This window comes from Panicum virgatum, chromosome 3K (genome assembly GCF_016808335.1).
Source record: "Panicum virgatum strain AP13 chromosome 3K, P.virgatum_v5, whole genome shotgun sequence".
Lineage (NCBI taxonomy): Eukaryota > Viridiplantae > Streptophyta > Magnoliopsida > Poales > Poaceae > Panicum > Panicum virgatum.
In genome coordinates this window covers 27,354,727-27,371,477 of record NC_053138.1, presented here as the reverse complement: position 1 = coordinate 27,371,477, position 16,751 = coordinate 27,354,727, and the positions used below count along the sequence as shown (strand labels likewise).

General features: G+C 45.4%; 1 protein-coding gene and 1 pseudogene across 1 annotated transcript; both read right to left on the bottom strand.

Annotated features, from left to right (window-relative positions):
- Nucleotides 1-9,015: 9,015 nt before the first annotated feature.
- LOC120700787 lies at nucleotides 9,016-10,525 on the bottom strand. Its single transcript, XM_039985012.1, has 2 exons — nucleotides 10,514-10,525; nucleotides 9,016-10,122 (listed from the first exon to the last, which is right to left on the bottom strand). Exons 1-2 carry the CDS (start codon nucleotides 10,523-10,525, stop codon nucleotides 9,016-9,018), a joined length of 1,119 nt encoding a protein of 372 aa, XP_039840946.1.
- Nucleotides 10,526-13,947: 3,422 nt separating this feature from the next.
- Nucleotides 13,948-15,867, bottom strand: LOC120701368 (annotated as a pseudogene).
- Between the last annotated feature and the right edge of the window lie 884 nt (nucleotides 15,868-16,751).

Below are 16,751 nucleotides of genomic sequence, written 5' to 3'. Positions count from 1 at the left end.
GCTCATGTGACAACTTCAAATATTATGAACCAATCAAACATCAACCCGATATGTATGCACGTCCTGACCGTCCTCACAAGATAAATAATTGCCAACTATCGTTGGGCTTACGTAGTTAGCACGATGGTATAACATAGATACGGCTCTCCCTATATAGCTAGTCGATACATTCTAACCGTTCTTAACATATCGAATCGCGGTTAGTGTACCTGCAGAAGATTGACAGAACATATATATATATATATATATCCAATGAACCTTTCATGCCAGCACTCATGAAAGCGTCCCCAAACATTACCGCTCACTATAGAAGCGGCAGCCATACAATTCCCGCCGTATGGCCAACGTTAACATACGCTACTCAGAGGCGTATTCACAAGTTCCTTTACTCCCAATATAGTCGACCGAGGTCGGTATATTGGCAGCAGCTCAAGTAGGTCACTGCTTGAGCGCAGCGTTCGGTTCGCATCGCCGACGGGAAGGTCAGACTCCCTCAGCTGACTGAGCACACTTTACTTCCAATATAGTCAACTAATCGTCAATATATTGGAAGCACCTCAAGTAAGCCACTGCTTGAGGGCAGCGTTCGGCTCGCATCACCGACGGGAAGGTCAGACTCCCTCAGCTGACTGAGGATCCTTACCTTCTTACCTCAACGTAGGTGCGTCGTTACAAGAATTAAGAGTTGCTTGTGAGTATGGTTTGACAAAAATGAAAAGTGCTGGAAGTCAGATAACATAAACCATACACAAATAGCCACCTAATAATTCCCGTAAATTCCCTAGGACTTTACGTTCTAGGCACAACCCTTAACGATTCCAACGTAGTTTTCCGAAATACCTTGTTGTTCCAATTTTATACGGAAAGCGATTTTTAGGGTTCCAATACCTCTAGTGTACACTTGCAGCTCTGATACCAGCTGTGGCAGAACCGCCTAAATTATCCCGGCTCAAGTACGCAGGCCATCACCATAAAGGTGACATCAGCTCAAACGCACTTCAAACGGAATAATTCTTGGTCTGTCGGGTAACGTCCCGATACAACCACCGGTTCTCGGATCGAACAAGCATACCCCGCACGAAGGCGAGTCCAGAGATATTGCAACCACAATTTTACAACACAGGCATAGTAATAATTACAAACCAGTTCAAATCATTATTACAAAGCCAACTTAAGTAAAACAGTTATACAAGCCATAAGTGTAAGTTCCGGGTTTAAACACAGCGGAAGATAAAACACGACGGCTACAACACGTCGCAAAAGTATACCAGGCTAGCCCAAGCATGGTATCACTCGTCAAAGTCATTGCTGGTCGAAGACGTATCCCACTCTACTGACCAGCCAGGAGGCAACGAGCAAGGGTAGGTCAAGCTAGCGATCTGATCCTCAAAATTCATACCTGAAAAAGGGTTTCAACAGCAAGACTGAGTATTCTAATACTCAGCAAGACTTAACCATCAACGGGTATAAGTAGCCCACTTTAGCTAGACTATGCAAGGTTTTGTGAGGCTCTGGTTTTCCTTTTGCTGAAAAGCAATAAAGAGTATGTCCTTACTTTCAAGTTTTAGCTTTCAAGATTCTAGTTGATTAACCATTCTATGTAAGCAACTACTATTCAATCATGGTAGAATTTTAAGCAAACATCAAGATTGATCGTAATATTGTTGCTCTTCTTACTCTGTGTGGCAAAGAGATCAAGCAGTCTCATTTCATCATGAGAGGCAGACGATTCTGAATCGAAATTCAACCTTGCAAGGACAAACCTAGCACACACGTCTGGAACACCGTCGGGTCATTCCCAAACAACCGTTGACCTTTCTTTCCGGCTTGTGGATAGGGTCACTCTCCCCGACTACAGGGCTCCAAGGCCAAACCTTGTCCCTTGAAGTCGTAGTGTTGCGCAACATAAAAATAAGGGAAAATTCGATTCGTGCCACCACAACTCCGTGAAATTGGGTGTCACGTTCAAAATCATGCCACTCAATGGCATGGATTTCAACATGAAATCCAACTTCAAGAAATTGTAGTGGCATGGATCAAAATGACCCTAAAAATAAAGCCTATCCCTAAGAGAGAGTGAAAGGTATATCCACTCCCCGGTCCAATCGGCTACTAGGCTTGCCGCATACCATATTTACGGCATGTGGCTAGTACTTTCAAAAACTTAACCAGCACTACCACACACCGCGACCTTAGCAAGTTCATCAACACAGACGGGGTCTCACATAAAGTCATGATATCGATCACAACCCCGTCCGTCGTCCTTATATTGTTAACAGAAAGTAAACAGGCAATTCCTATAAAGCTCGCGAGTGACAGGCAATCACTCGACTTTTACCGGTCCTATAAGCTTAGCAAGTAGTCGAACCCAAGTCTAGTGTTCAGTACATAGGTTCCTAGGATCATGCATCTAGGGTTTCAATTCAAATCCGAAGAACTGTAAATGCACAAGTAAGTAATACAGTAAATGATATTAATTTGAAATATAGGTTATGCCCGGGGCTTGGCTTCTCGGTAGTTGCTAACTATTTCAGCCCTAGGCTCTTCCGAACTTTGGTTCGGGGCTTCAGTTAGTTCAGCAGTGTTTACTTGAGCTTCTGGATCACCTCCGTCAGACTCCGGGATCAGCTCGTACGTCCCGTCCGATAAGGCAGTCGTGTCTATATGTAATGCAAGAACAACATTATAAACACACACATCAGCAATCGTTTATAGAGTAGTTAAATACCAAATTTAACTACACAAGGCATCATGATCAACAGCACAAAAGAATTTTACTAGCTTCATAAAATGAGTGGTGGGTGATTCCTATAATAATTAATTCCATGTCTGCTAATAAATAAATAACTCAAAGAACAAAGATTAATAAATTTAGCAAAAATTACCCTAAGTAGAACATGAACAGATTAAACTACCCTGTAAAAATCATACCAAGACATGTAACCATTTAATCACAACAAATCATTCATGCAGGCAACACCTAGCGCAAGCTTGAATTATACAAGTCAACTAGAGCAAATCAGAAGCTCAAAATTTAACAGGAGGTTGACACAGAAATGGACTAGCAACTGTGAAGTTTTCATGATTTTATCTGCACAGAAATAAATATGAGAAAATAAACAAAACAGAACAACATATTAGCAAGATATATTTTTAGCTCCTGATCTAGCAATGAACTGAAGCTCAAACTTCCAGGACAAGCTAAGATACTCCGGATGAACACGCAGGAATATTTTCAGAATTTAACAAGAACAAAAACTATTTACCATAATTAAAGTCTACTAAACAAGGATTAAATCAAATAAATAGCTACAACATAGAACTGATCATGAAATATTTATAGCAAAACAAGTGTTACATGAGTAAACTACCATAAAAGTTTCACTGCAAGACATGGCTTTATACAGCAGTTAAGAAAAAGATGAAATCAACTAATATTTATGCACTAGAAACACAAATCAAAATCTACAGCAAAAACTTGCAACTAAAGCCTAACACATTATGGTTCTACTGCATAGATCTCTTCAAGAGGATTCCAAAACATCAAGATTTGCTATTTTACAAATTTTCTACGAATTGATATTGAATTTCAAAGTTCACTGAAAATCATAGCAAAGAAGCCCCTATAGCACTATTCATCTGAGTCTAGGCCTATTCAAATAACCCCCTAGGGTTTTCTTTCTTTCAACCAGAGGTCCCTGGGCCGGGTCAGAGAGGGGTGGCGGCGGTTGACCGGCCGTTTCCCGGCGAGGGGCTCACCGGCGGCGAGGGTGGAGGGGTGGGGGAGCTTCACGGCTTCAAGGCGCACCACTGGGTGGTCTTGGGGTGCGGGGTGAGGCTCGGAGGCGGCGGCTCGACGGAGCAGGGCGGCTCGGCGGCAGAGGCAACTCGTCGGCGGGGTGCTCCGGTGAGGGTTGGGCGAGGGGAAGTGGCCTGGGAGCTGCGCGAGGGCGAGGCGCGGCTAATGGTGGGGGCTATTGGGGTGGAGCGGGTTCGGAATGGCGGCTCCGCGGCGGGGTGAGCTCGACGGGGTTCGGGGTGGTGCGGCGGCGGCGTTCCGAGGCGTGGGAGCGAGGGGAGAGCAAAGGAGCGAACAAAATCGACTTCTGGGGTTCTTGTAGCACTCGGGCGCTCGCTAGAAGGGTGCGGCGGGCGCTGTCCGGGGCTGTCCACGGCGACGGCGAGGTGGCGGCCGCCTGGGCGGCTCTGGAAGCGGCGGCGCGCGTGGCACGGCCGGGGGGGCTCCAGCGCGAGGCAACAGGAGGGGGAGGAGCGGTGCGACGCGTGGGTGCCAGCGCGAGGCGAAGTAATGGCCGGGAAAGCTTTCCCCGGCGCCGGCGGTGGCGCTGTCGGTGGGCGGCGGCGAGAACAGAGCAGGGGGGTGGAGGTGGAAAAAAGGGCGATTTTGCAATTTCCAAAAATTCCAGGGACTAAACTGTAAACCAATGATAACTTTTAAACCAAAGCTCAAATGGAAAAGTGCCCAACATAAAAGTTGTTCAACTTTTCAAAATCTACAACTTTGATGTTGTGAAAAAATTTATTTGACCAAAGATTCAAGAGCTAAAATTAAAAACATTGAAGGGATTTTGAATTCTAGGAATTTTGTCTTTTTCAAAGCAAATTCACTTCAAACATAGACTTAAAAGCAAAATTTGCTTCCATGCAATAAATGCACTGAAATTTTGCACAAACACCCTCCACAAAAGCTATATTCAGAAATAACTAAAGAAAGGACCTTGCATAAAATCATAATTACACATATAGCCTTTTATAATTACAAAAAGATCCTTTTTAAGCGATTCAAGCACATGATGCATAGCAAACATACACAATTACTGTGCAAACACCTTTTTAATTACTGTGCAGACACCCAAGGTGTTACAGTTCCTGCCGGTCATGGTAAAAATCTCATCGATTGTAAGTGGGTTTACAAGGTCAAAAGAAAGGCAAATGGAGAGATTGACAGGTATAAAGCCCGCCTAGTTGCTAAAGGTTTTAAGCAATGGTATGGTATTGATTATGAAGACACGTTTAGTCCTGTTGTTATACCAGCTACCATCAGAACTGTCTTATCTATTGCAGTATCTAAGGGATGGTGCCTTCGACAGCTGGATGTGCAGAACGCGTTTCTTCATGGTGTTCTGGAGGAAGAAGTGTATATGAAACAACCTCCTGGGTATGAAGATTCTTCTCGTCCTCACTTTATATGTAAATTAGACAAGGCATTATATGGTTTGAAGCAAGCGCCCAGAGCGTGGTACTCTAGGTTAAGTAACAAGTTGCAACAACTCGGTTTCTCTCCCTCAAAAGCTGACACGTCATTATTTTGTTATCACAAGAATAGTGTCACCATATTCATGTTAGTATATGTTGATGATATCATAGTTGTTAGCTCATCGCCTAAAGCAGTAGAAGCATTACTTCTTGACTTGCGGGCAGACTTTGCCTTGAAAGATCTTGGTGAACTCAGTTACTTTCTTGGCATCGAGGTAAAGAAGGTGAATGATGGAATTCTTATGTCTCAACAGAAGTATGCCTCAGATATTATTCGAAGAGCTAACATGCAGTGTTGCAAGCCGATTAATACACCATTATCTACATCAGAAAAACTGTCCAGCGAGATAGGCACAAAGTTAGGCGTGGAAGATTCAACCAAATTCAGAAGTATAGTTGGGGCTTTACAATACTTGACATTGACACGTCCAAACTTGGCTTTTCCAGTTAATAAGGTGTGTCAATTCCTTCATGCGCCTACTACAGAACACTGGACAGCAGTTAAACGAATCCTAAGGTATGTTAAAGGAACTCTGGATTATGGTTTGAAAATCTGGAAGTCGTCCTCTCTGTGTGTTAGCGGCTTCTCTGATGCTGACTGGGCAGGATCACTTGATGATCGACGATCTACTAGTGGATTTTGTATATTTCTTGGATCTAACTTGATCTCGTGGAGTTCCAGAAAACAAGCCACGGTTTCAAGGTCCAGTACAGAGGCGGAATACAAGGCAATGGCAAATTCCACGGCCGAAATTATTTGGATTCAAATATTGTTCAAGGAGCTTAGAGTGTCTAGTCCGTCAGCAGCTACTCTTTGGTGCGACAATCTTGGAGCCACGTATCTTTCTGCTAATCCAGTCTTCCATGCAAGAACAAAGCATATAGAAGTGGACTACCATTTTGTACGAGAACGAGTAGCTCAAAAACTTCTCAACATTCAATTTGTATCTACACATGATCAAGTGGCAGATGACTTCACAAAAGCACTATCAGTGCAAAAGGTGCAGGAGTTCTGCCGCAATCTAAACTTACAGAAGTTTTGATTGAGGGGGAGTGTTAAGATAGAATCTAGCTTTCCTATAATGTAAGCGTCCGTGTGATCTTGCGTGATATGGCCAGGATAGTTAGTTACCATGTTGTTGAGATCTCCTGTATCAGTCAGATAGGATTTGTTGTATCAATCTAGGATTAGTTGTTGGCCATATCAAGATAAGATCATACATTGCTTGTAAGCCACGCAGGGGCTCTTCCCTGCTCCTATAAACAAGGTGCGGCCCCTAACAAGGGGTTCAACGCTTCCACAAAGATTGTTTCACAGCCACGCCATCGGCAAAGCTCTGATCCTCCACCTCCGGAAGACCTGCAAGAACAGACGGAAAAGCACTCACCTCGGGACACGCGAGCGTGAGCCGTCAGCGACGACGAACAGCCATTTTTGCCGCACCGCCAGGGTCGAAATCCGCCTGCAAAGGAGTTGTCAGAAGCACCGGAATCGCATCCGGCGGGATTGAAGGCTCCGGCGACGTAGTCCTCCCCGGAGACGAGGTTGAACGCTCCGGCGAGGAAGCACCACCCGGAGACGGCAGGGAGGTCATCCCAGGCCAGGCATCAGGTGACAAGAGCGATTCCTTGCCGGTCGGGAATCGGTGGTCTCGCCAACGCCCAGCAACGCCTCGCCGGCGGCTTAGCACGCCGCGAACGCCGAGCGGGGGGCCGCGCCGACGCACAGGCACCCCGCGCCCACCGGACGGCGCTCCGCCCGGCAACCAAGTACGCCAGCGGCTTAGCGGACGCCGTCGCATCGCCCGATCGCCCGCTCCGCATTTTCAGGAGTTCAAAATTCAAATGCATATTTAGTACTTCCTAATTGGTGTGTAAACATGCAATGTTCTGCGACTTACGATTTAAACTGAAAAAACCAAACGAGGCCTGAGCTAAGTGCGCACAGAGCTATGTGCGCGAAGCATCATTATTTTTGATGAATTGGTCTATTTACCTATGTAGGCCATGCATCGTATTTTCAAGTTCATACATAACCCACGTTTGAAGCACGCATCCGTAGCAGCTTCAACAAATTAATTGCAGAGGCTTATGCTGCAGTCAATGAGTGGACCTAATGACTTCCCAAATAAGTCCTTGTCACTTCTGAACAGTTTAAGGCATCTAACGTTAACTTGTTTAAAAACATGAACAATTGAAAAACAAGATTCTCAACTAGAACACCAGAAATCGTCAAAAAGAAACTAGAACACCAAAGGTAAACATGAGTAATGCAGAACATCAATCCCTAAACCACGCATTACAGGACATAAAGCAAACTATTTTATGGAAATGTAACTTGACAGATAAGATGGTGCGCACACTGAAGCTGTTAGAATTGTGAGTTTCTGAGTCAGTGTAGCACCAGAGAGCAACTGGGCTAGAGTTTTCAACAATCTCTTTGAACAAGAGAGCCATCCATAATTTTGAGAGGTTTTCAGGGATTTTATGCAAAGCAAAGGTGAGGAGGTGAAAGTTTCAAATAGGAACTTCCCAAAACAAAATGAAGGACCAGCCCAGACAGGTCTGGTTTAAACAAAACAAGGATATCACAATTATTGACAATAGCATAGAAATCTGATTATAACAATATTAATATTAATTACCATTAACGTGTTTACAAATATTGGAAGTATGTGGCTGATCAACAGAGGCATTTAATAACCGGTTACCCCCACAAGCAAATGTTCCTATTTTTTTTGTTGAGAACAAAGATCGAGCTGCCTTCAACATGATGAAAGCATATGTGTGACTTGTATTCACCAATGAATGCAAATCACAGTGGCCGAACAAAGAAAGCTAGAATTATAGAGCTAGGGTCAGCTTGTCAATAAATAGGGTAAGAGCAGGGCCAAAGGGCCAATAAACTTGGCTATAAGCCAAGCCAAGTTATCAAGAGCTCAACACACGAGACAAGTCATACAACAATTTTGTCTCTCCTCCTATTCCAAATATAATTTTAAATTTATGCAGGATCCACTAGCTATTTTTTACTGTCCTCATCTTCTCTCACAGCTTGGTAGTGGTGGCGGGACCCACAACTGCAGAGCAGTGCAAGCAACCGGCGCGGCCTGCAGCGACAAGCTTATTCTCTTTCCTCCCTCCTCTCTCTCCCACGTCGGAATATGCTGAGCTGTCTTGCCGTTACGACCATTGACGTGGCTTTATTGTACCTGCTCTAAGATTGTGACATGCTGAGACTATGTACAATAATCCTGACATGAGAACTAGCATCTGGGTTGATCCTAGCACACTTCTTACCTACACAGACACAGACATTACCCTAGAAGACTGGTGCCAGGCTTTAGCAAATTTTAATAGCTCCAAGAATCCTTTGAATTGAATCTTCCGCTCGCATGTCCTAACAACATCTGGCACATCCTTCTTACACTTCTTCGCATACCTTTCAGTGAAAACTTTCTGGACGCACCCAAAGGACTGGGCAGATGTCTCCCTGAATCTTCCCTTCCTTCATCAGCTTGTTAAGACCAACACATTTCAGGAGGATATTTTTTCTCCATCTTGAATGCCAAGATTTTCGGCTGTGCAATCACCTGAGACAGAGCATTTGCGTGATTCGTATACACCAACGGACGCAGGATCACATTGGCTAAACAATACATGAATAATCGTGGCATAAGAATTAGCATCTCCATTTATCCTGACACAAGTATTTGCCTTACCTACAGCGATTTTAACCTAGAAAATTAGTGCCTGGCTTCTGCAAGCAGGTTCAATATCCTGATCCATGAACCCTTCGAATTTTAACTTCCCCTCATATGCCCTAACAACATCTGGCACATCCTTCTCATACTTCTTCACACACCTCTCAGAGAAATCCTTGGCAGATAGGCCCAAACGACCAAACGGATTTATGCCTCTCTGGATCTTCCCTTCCCTCATTAGCAAGCTCAGCACAGCATATTTCGGGAGGATATTATTCTCCACGCTAAATGTCAAGATTTTAGGCATTGCAATCACCTGAGGCAGAGCAATCTTCAGCTCGTCTCGGAAGAAGTGGAGCTTCCTCTGGATGTTCCCATCTGAAAGCCCCAATATCCGGGGCAGAGCCATGAATGCCCTGGCAACCTGGCACTGAGAAAGCCCAAAGCTCTGGTACAGCGCCACCCGACGCCGAATTGTCTCCCGCTTGAGTCCACTCATCTGAGCGAAGCACCCGACGAAGCAGGGGTCCGTAATGGGCAGGCCAAGCGCTTCAAGTTCCTCAAAGATGCCGGCGATGCGGTTGGGCGCCATGCCGAGGATGCCCATATTAAGGACGATTAGCTTCGATATGGCCTCATCCAAGAGGCCGTGGCGGCGCAAATTTTCCACGGCAGGGCGCAGCTTCTTCTGGACCAATCCACGAAGGGACGGCTTATTGGAGAAGGCGGTTCGGAGGTTGGCGTCCGTGCCGACGATGCCGCGGAGGAACTCGAAGCAGGGTACGAGGAACTTGTCGAGGCTGCGCGTGAGGACGTTCGACTGGGCAAGGACGGAGGCGCCGATGCCTAGGGAGTCGAAGAACCGGAGCTTGGGTCGGATGATCTTGTCAGGGTTGGCGACTAGGACAACCGGGGCGTTGCGAAGCAACTGGGCGATGTGCGCGCTGGAGAAGCCGTGGTGGCGCAGGAGGGCGAGGACGGCGTCGGCCCTGGCGGTAGAGAAGACGCGGACCCAGCGGGAAGCCACGACAGCGGCGGCGGGGGAGAGGCCACCGGAGGCGACGAGGTAGGAGGTGGTGTCCAGATTGGTGGATCTCGCGAGGGGCGTAGGGGAGTAGTAGTGACCGAGGAGGGCGTGGGGCTGGAGGGGACCATGTCATTCTTGGATTCTTGGGTGACACATCGCGGGCCGTGTTTAGATAAAAAAAATTATCCTAAAATCCATCCCATAAAATATTTGAACACATACATAAAGAATTAAATAAAATTTATTTATAAAACATTAAATACAGATAAGTTATAAATCGCGAGACAAATTCAATAAGCCTGATTAATTTATGATTTGCAACAGTAATGTTACGGTAACTATTTGCTAATTACGGATTAATTAGGCTCATTAGACTCATCTCGTGATTTACAACCCATCCGTGCAAAAAGTTTTGTAAATAGATTTTATTTACTACTCCGAAATAGTAAGATTTTATTTCAAAAAATTTACGCCAAAAGAACTAAACACGGTGTTGACTGTTTACCGTGTGGTCCATGTGGGCTCTGGCAAATTGGCATAAGGTTTGCATCTAAATTTTAGTTTAATCCACCTTGTATAATTGACTGGTGGATCTTAGTCCATCCGAGTCGGACCAACACTCCTTCCAAGTTTTGATCACGTAGATCCCTACAAATTAACGTACGACCATCTATACGTATTAGATACTTATATCAACTTTATCCGTAGTAACACAAACAAATTTGCCTAGTATAAATTAAAGAGACTATAACACTAGGTGCGCTTTGCGCGCTCTATGATAAGCTCTACATTTTCAACCGTCAGAAGAAGTATGTTTGTTATTCTGAAGTGAACATTATAAGTTTTAGACAATATTTAAGATCACCTAAATAAGGAACAAGCTCAAAGTATAAAAACCAATTTGAGTTATGTCATAATGTTCTTCAATAACTTGAGCTATATAGAGCGATGATAACTTCGAAGCATTGCTATCACCATCAAACATTACATGTTCATATATTCATACAAATGTTAAAAGTTACATAATATCTGATTCAAAGTTTTTGGCAAATAACACCAAAACAGCTTTGAGAGCACAATTTTCAACTTGTTTGCTTAGTATATCACTCGCTTCTTAGCTTTTTTATTTCTTGGCCGATGGATGAAAGCTGCAATGAAGATACAAGATTGTAAATTCAAAGTGGAATATAACACGTATGAGTTCATGAAAAATGTTTTGGTTAAAGAACAACAATATGTTTTGGTTAAAGAAGAAAAATGTTAACTCTGGAAAGAAAGAAATCAAAGCTAGAAAACCTTTTTGTTGCGGTAAGTGCTGCTTGATAATATGTAACTCATTATTGTTTGAAATCTGGCAGGGTGGTGCCATATTGCCACTTCGCTAGGTTTAATTATTGTTTGAAATCTGGCAGGGTAAGCTACAAAAGTTCTGCTTCATGATTCATAACATCATTTTGCAGTTTAATAATTCTAACTGAAATTGACTATGGAAGCGTTAATCTACCACAGAGGTCTATATATATATATATATATATATATATATATATATATATATATATATATATATATATATATATATATATATATATATATAGACACACACACACTCTAATCTGTTGTACGTATTTCTATACCGTTTCTATTTTTCCTTAGTTTCTACTTCCTCGCATAATTATTTGAGGGGAATGCTAGAGATTTCCATAAACATATTTGGATGAACGAGAGCACAAAGGTGAGACTGTAAAACAAAGAAATGAGGGCCTAAGAGCAGTGATCGTGGGAGCATATGGAGGAATGCTTTACCTTTGTGCGCTTTCTTCTTGTGGTGAATCTGTTGTCCCCACGGTTAGAAATTTTCATATTGGGTGCATATACAGTTTTCACATCAAATGCATTTTAGTAGTCAAGAATGAGTGCGTATTTTCTGTAGTATCTTGGAAGTACAACATGAGCAATACTACAGTATGTAGGGTGATGATTCTTTTTTTTTCTCGAACACGCAGAAGAGTTGTGTATCTTTATATTAAGAGAGAATAAAAAGTATAATTTACAATAAACACTCCTTACCTTAGACTAGAATAAGGAGCACACAATCCTAAGAAAGAAAAAATTACAAGTCACAGGCAGGACCATACCAACTAAACCAGCCCATAGTATTCAGAGCAAAGATCCACAACCACAACAATATGTTGATATTTCATAATCTATAGGTCGAGAAGTTGTTTTTGAAACATTGAGTTGATGTGTAGTGAATAATATCGTGAGCAACTGTGAGGCGTAAATCATGACCGAAAAACGATACTTTTCAAGAATTACATTTAGAAGGTGTCTTATTAGGCCAGTCTCGGTGGGAGTGTCATCGATACAGTTATTTAGACTGGAATATTAAGAACTGTGCTAGTGGAGTTCATGACACTCCTTTTTTCTATCTCCTCATACTATTGGTACATGTTAACAAATTTAATATCCATGACATTTTTATGGCACTCCCACTGAGATTGGCGTTATTAGTATCCCAGAGGAACAGCTGAGTGCCGTGCATTGCGCTATGGGGCGGCCAATTGAGTAAAAAAAAAGGCGATAGGATCCACAGTCATTGAAACAAAATGTAGTTCGAGAATCAAGATAACAAACTGCAGTACGGACCCCTTTTTCTTTCTACAGATCGTCTTCTCCTGCGACAAAATGCAGCACCGGCAAATGCAGTAGATGACGCCCAACGCCCCAACCTGCAACTGCCTGCGACTAGAACATCTATCATTCGCAGCTTTACGAATCAACACTCGAAAGGTTCTACAAGCTAAGGCACCACCCAAAGCAAAGAGCAAGGAAAACAAATTAGAGACAACGTCGACACCCTCAAACATTATTACAAGTAATATAACAATCCTTGAAGCCCATATATGAGTTCTTTAACTTGTACTTCGTATGCAGATCATCCATCAGTCCCATTTTTGATGCAGCTCTCGTGCTCAGCATCTGTAGTTACACACCGATGCGGAGGCGCGCTGAACTCAATCTGTGCCGATGAAGGACGCGTCTCTCCCCCCGCGGCGTCGTGGCCCGCGACCGCGACGGCGCGACTGCCTGCTGCACGGCCCGCGCCCACATTGCGTTGAGCACCGTTGTCCACCGGCGCCGGCGACGACGCCGCACGCGCGCGCGCTTGGCTGGTGCCGCTCCATCAGCACCTCCAGCTGCCGCTGCAGCAAGGGCAGGGTCATCATCACCAGGAGCCCCCACACCCGCGCCCCCAAGTCCTCCCGCTCCCCCGACGCGCCGGCGCTTGTCCCGGGCCCCCGCGAGGTCCCCGGACGTGGCGGCAGGGACGTCGGCGTGGTTGGTGGCGGCGGCCTGCGATGAGGTGTGGGTGTGGACGGCATAACACCTTGGGCATGAGAACAAGCCGTCGTCGGCATCGTCAGCGCTGTATTCGGCGACGGTGCCGCAGTACTCGCACATCATGTGGAAGTTTCCGCCGCCTCCGGGGTTGTAATCCATGGGGCTCACCGGTTGTGCCTTGCTGCCGGTGGTGGTGCACGATTCCTCTCGGTCTTGGGCTCGGGATCGTACGTGCTTGACGTCGGGGAGCGTCAGCGATGCTGGTGGAAGAGCGCGTGCGTGAGGATGGCCGCTGTGTGTGTGAATCCGAGTGGCTGGGCTGCCTTGCCTGCGCGCCACGCACCGGCCGCCGTGGCCTTTCTGATCGCCTTTGCGGCGGCCGCCTGCTTGCTAGGGCTAGGCGAGTGCTTCGCGTGAAGCGCGATGGCCTGATCACTTGGCTTTTGTGGCCAGGGCCCAGGGGCTCCTCATATAGACAACAGGCTCAAATCAGCCCACGAACCGTGACTGTTGGGCCACGTCCAGGATAAAAGGTGCGTCAGATTAATAATTAGAATATGAAGTTTCCTGTATGCAGAACCAGATGAACGGCTCAATCCTCACATGGCATGGTATACTGCAAGCATGCAACCATAAGCAAATTCACCACCTTTATTTTTACTATGGTTATCTATTCAGGCATTCAGCTTAGAAAAAGGTCGGTAGCATTGTAATTCGCAATGGCAAGAGCCTCATTCTAGAAGGACATTTTCAAACACAATATCATCTTTACAAACACAAACTTTACAGATTTGACAGCAACTCGAGAAGTGCATCAAACCCACAACAGCCATTTTTAAACTGAGCTACAAGCTTTTACTTTTAAATGCTCAACATTGTATGAAAATCCAGTAGATGCACTCCCAAATATCCTGGTTCCAAAGGACCAACAAAATCAGAATGTTCTCAACTTTAGTCTTGAAGTGGGTAGTAAAAAGAAAAGCAGCACTAAGGCCATTCCACATAGAAATATCAAAATCTTAGTTTTGTGAATGAAACAGATTAAAGAGCATAAACAATTGAATGAACCAGTTCGACATTCCAGATCTAGTTACTTCAACATCATCGCAAAGCTCTACATTTCTAGATTTGTTAGGACAGAGGTTACCACATGACAAACAGCATGAAGATGGAACAGAGCAAAAGATGGCCTGAAATGAGTAACATCGGCGCATCGCGTTTTGGAAAGTCATAGCATACTTTGATGCCAATATCATTGCAAATATGCAACCTACCCATAGGGCCATAGCAAGGTAGTCTCATGGCTTCACAGGAACTAAAACACCATGATCCCTGAAACCTTCAAATTTAATCTCACCCTTATATGCCTTAACAACATCTGGCACATCATGAGCATACCTCAGCACATACTTCCGAGAGAACTGGCTGGTACTACAGAGCAATGCTGAAAGTAAGTTGATGTTTGGCTCAATCTTCCCCTCCCTCATCAACACATTCAGCACAGCGTACCTTGGTATGATGCACTTCTCCACGCTATACCCCATAAGCACAGGCCGCCCCATTACATCGCTTACTTCAAGCTTCGGCTCGTCCAGGTAGAACTGCAGCTTCTTCGTTATGTTCTTCTTGGAATAGAGCAGCATCGTGGGCTGCTTCTTCAACGCCATGAGCAGCTCGCCCTCCGTCACTCCAAAGCTGGGCCAACTTTCGCAGCCACATCTCCCTACTGAGGCAGCTGTGAGCGCGGATGCCGTAGAGGAAGCCCGTAGTCTTTACGCTCGTGCCGAGCGCCTTGAGGTCCTTGAAGATCTCGCACATGCGGTTGGGCGGGATCAGGAGCACGCTCATCCCCAAGATGAGGAGCTTCGAGATGGACTCCTCGCGGAGCCCGAGGAGGCGGAGGGCGTCCATGCAGGGCCGCATTTGCTTCTCCAGATTAGCCGAGATGCCGCGTGGATTGAGGAAGATGGCTCGGCAGATGTCGCGGTCGGTGCCGATGATGCCGCGGAGGAATTGGATGCATGGGACGAGGTGCTTGTCGAGGCTGTGCGTGAGGAGGACCGTCATGGTGGCGAACCTCGGGGGCTGGACTCCGAGGGAGTCGAAGAAATCGAGCTTGGGGCGGAGGATCCGGTCGGGGTCGAGGTTGAGGACCCCTGGGGCTTGGCGGACTGCCTTGGCGATGTGCGCGTCGCCGAATCCGTAGCTCCGGAAGAGCGCGAGCACGGCATCGACCCTCTCGGTGGAGCGGATGCGGAGCTTGCAGGCGGCCGCGACAGCGGGGGAGAGTCCGCACGAGATCAAGTAGGAGATGGTGGCGGGGCAGGGTTCGGAGATGGGGAAGCCCGCGGGGGAAGCTGAGGAGTATCCGAGGGAGAGGGGGTGTTGATGGGGTCGAGTTGGATGGGGTTTGCGCCGGCGACGGAGGGGATTCGGCGGAGGCGGAGGAGCCGCCGCCGGCAGATGGAGGTAAACATATCGGATTGGAGTGGAGGTCGGCACGCACGGTCTGCTCGAGTTCAGCTAGGGTGTGTTTGGTTGGAGAGCGGAATGGAATGGAATGGCTCCATTCTATGTTTTTGGAGTGAAATGGCTCTAATAAATATTTGGTTGGAGGGACGGAGCCATCCCATTTTGTGTTTGGTTTGAAGAATGGAGCTATTATATTCTTTGTTTGGTTGGAGAATAAGAATGGGGACTTGTTTCTGGTTACACACTTCTCTCTTCTGGTGAGTTTACCACCAGTGCTCAACCATAACCCACATATAAATAATGAAACAATAGTATACATCACAATTACATATATATTACAGTTACATATATAATTAAGAGATCATGACATATGATATATACTTAATTAACCCATAGTGCATTGTTTATGGGTACAATCAAAAGTTAGAGTATGAAATGGCCAAATTCTATACCACCATTGCATCAGGCATGAGTTGTAACAACCTGAGTTCACAGCCCATACAACTAAAAGCTCTAGGTTCTACCAAAAGCTATAGCAACATGAGGTCCACAAGTCTACACAACCAAAAGCTCCAACAACATGAGGTCCACCAGTAACACAACCAAAAGCTCGAGCAGCCACAATCTATACCATAGTGCATCAAAAGTTGTCGGTAACAAACTTGGCCATCCAAGTTATTTTGTGATCAATGGGCAGGGAGCTGAAAGCTCTAGCAATATGAGCATTGTTCACCAAGTGTAGAAAGTAAAACGACTTGTGCTCATATTCAAAACCTGGAAGATTGTTCATAGTATCAAACAACTCTGGTGGCAGCACATTGTCCGCTTTAACAGCCTCCTTGATAGCATCAGAAAGCTTTTCAGAGTCTTCTTTAAGTGCTGCAACCAAACCATCACCATCACCCTCAACAATTTTGGCTTTCTTGTTT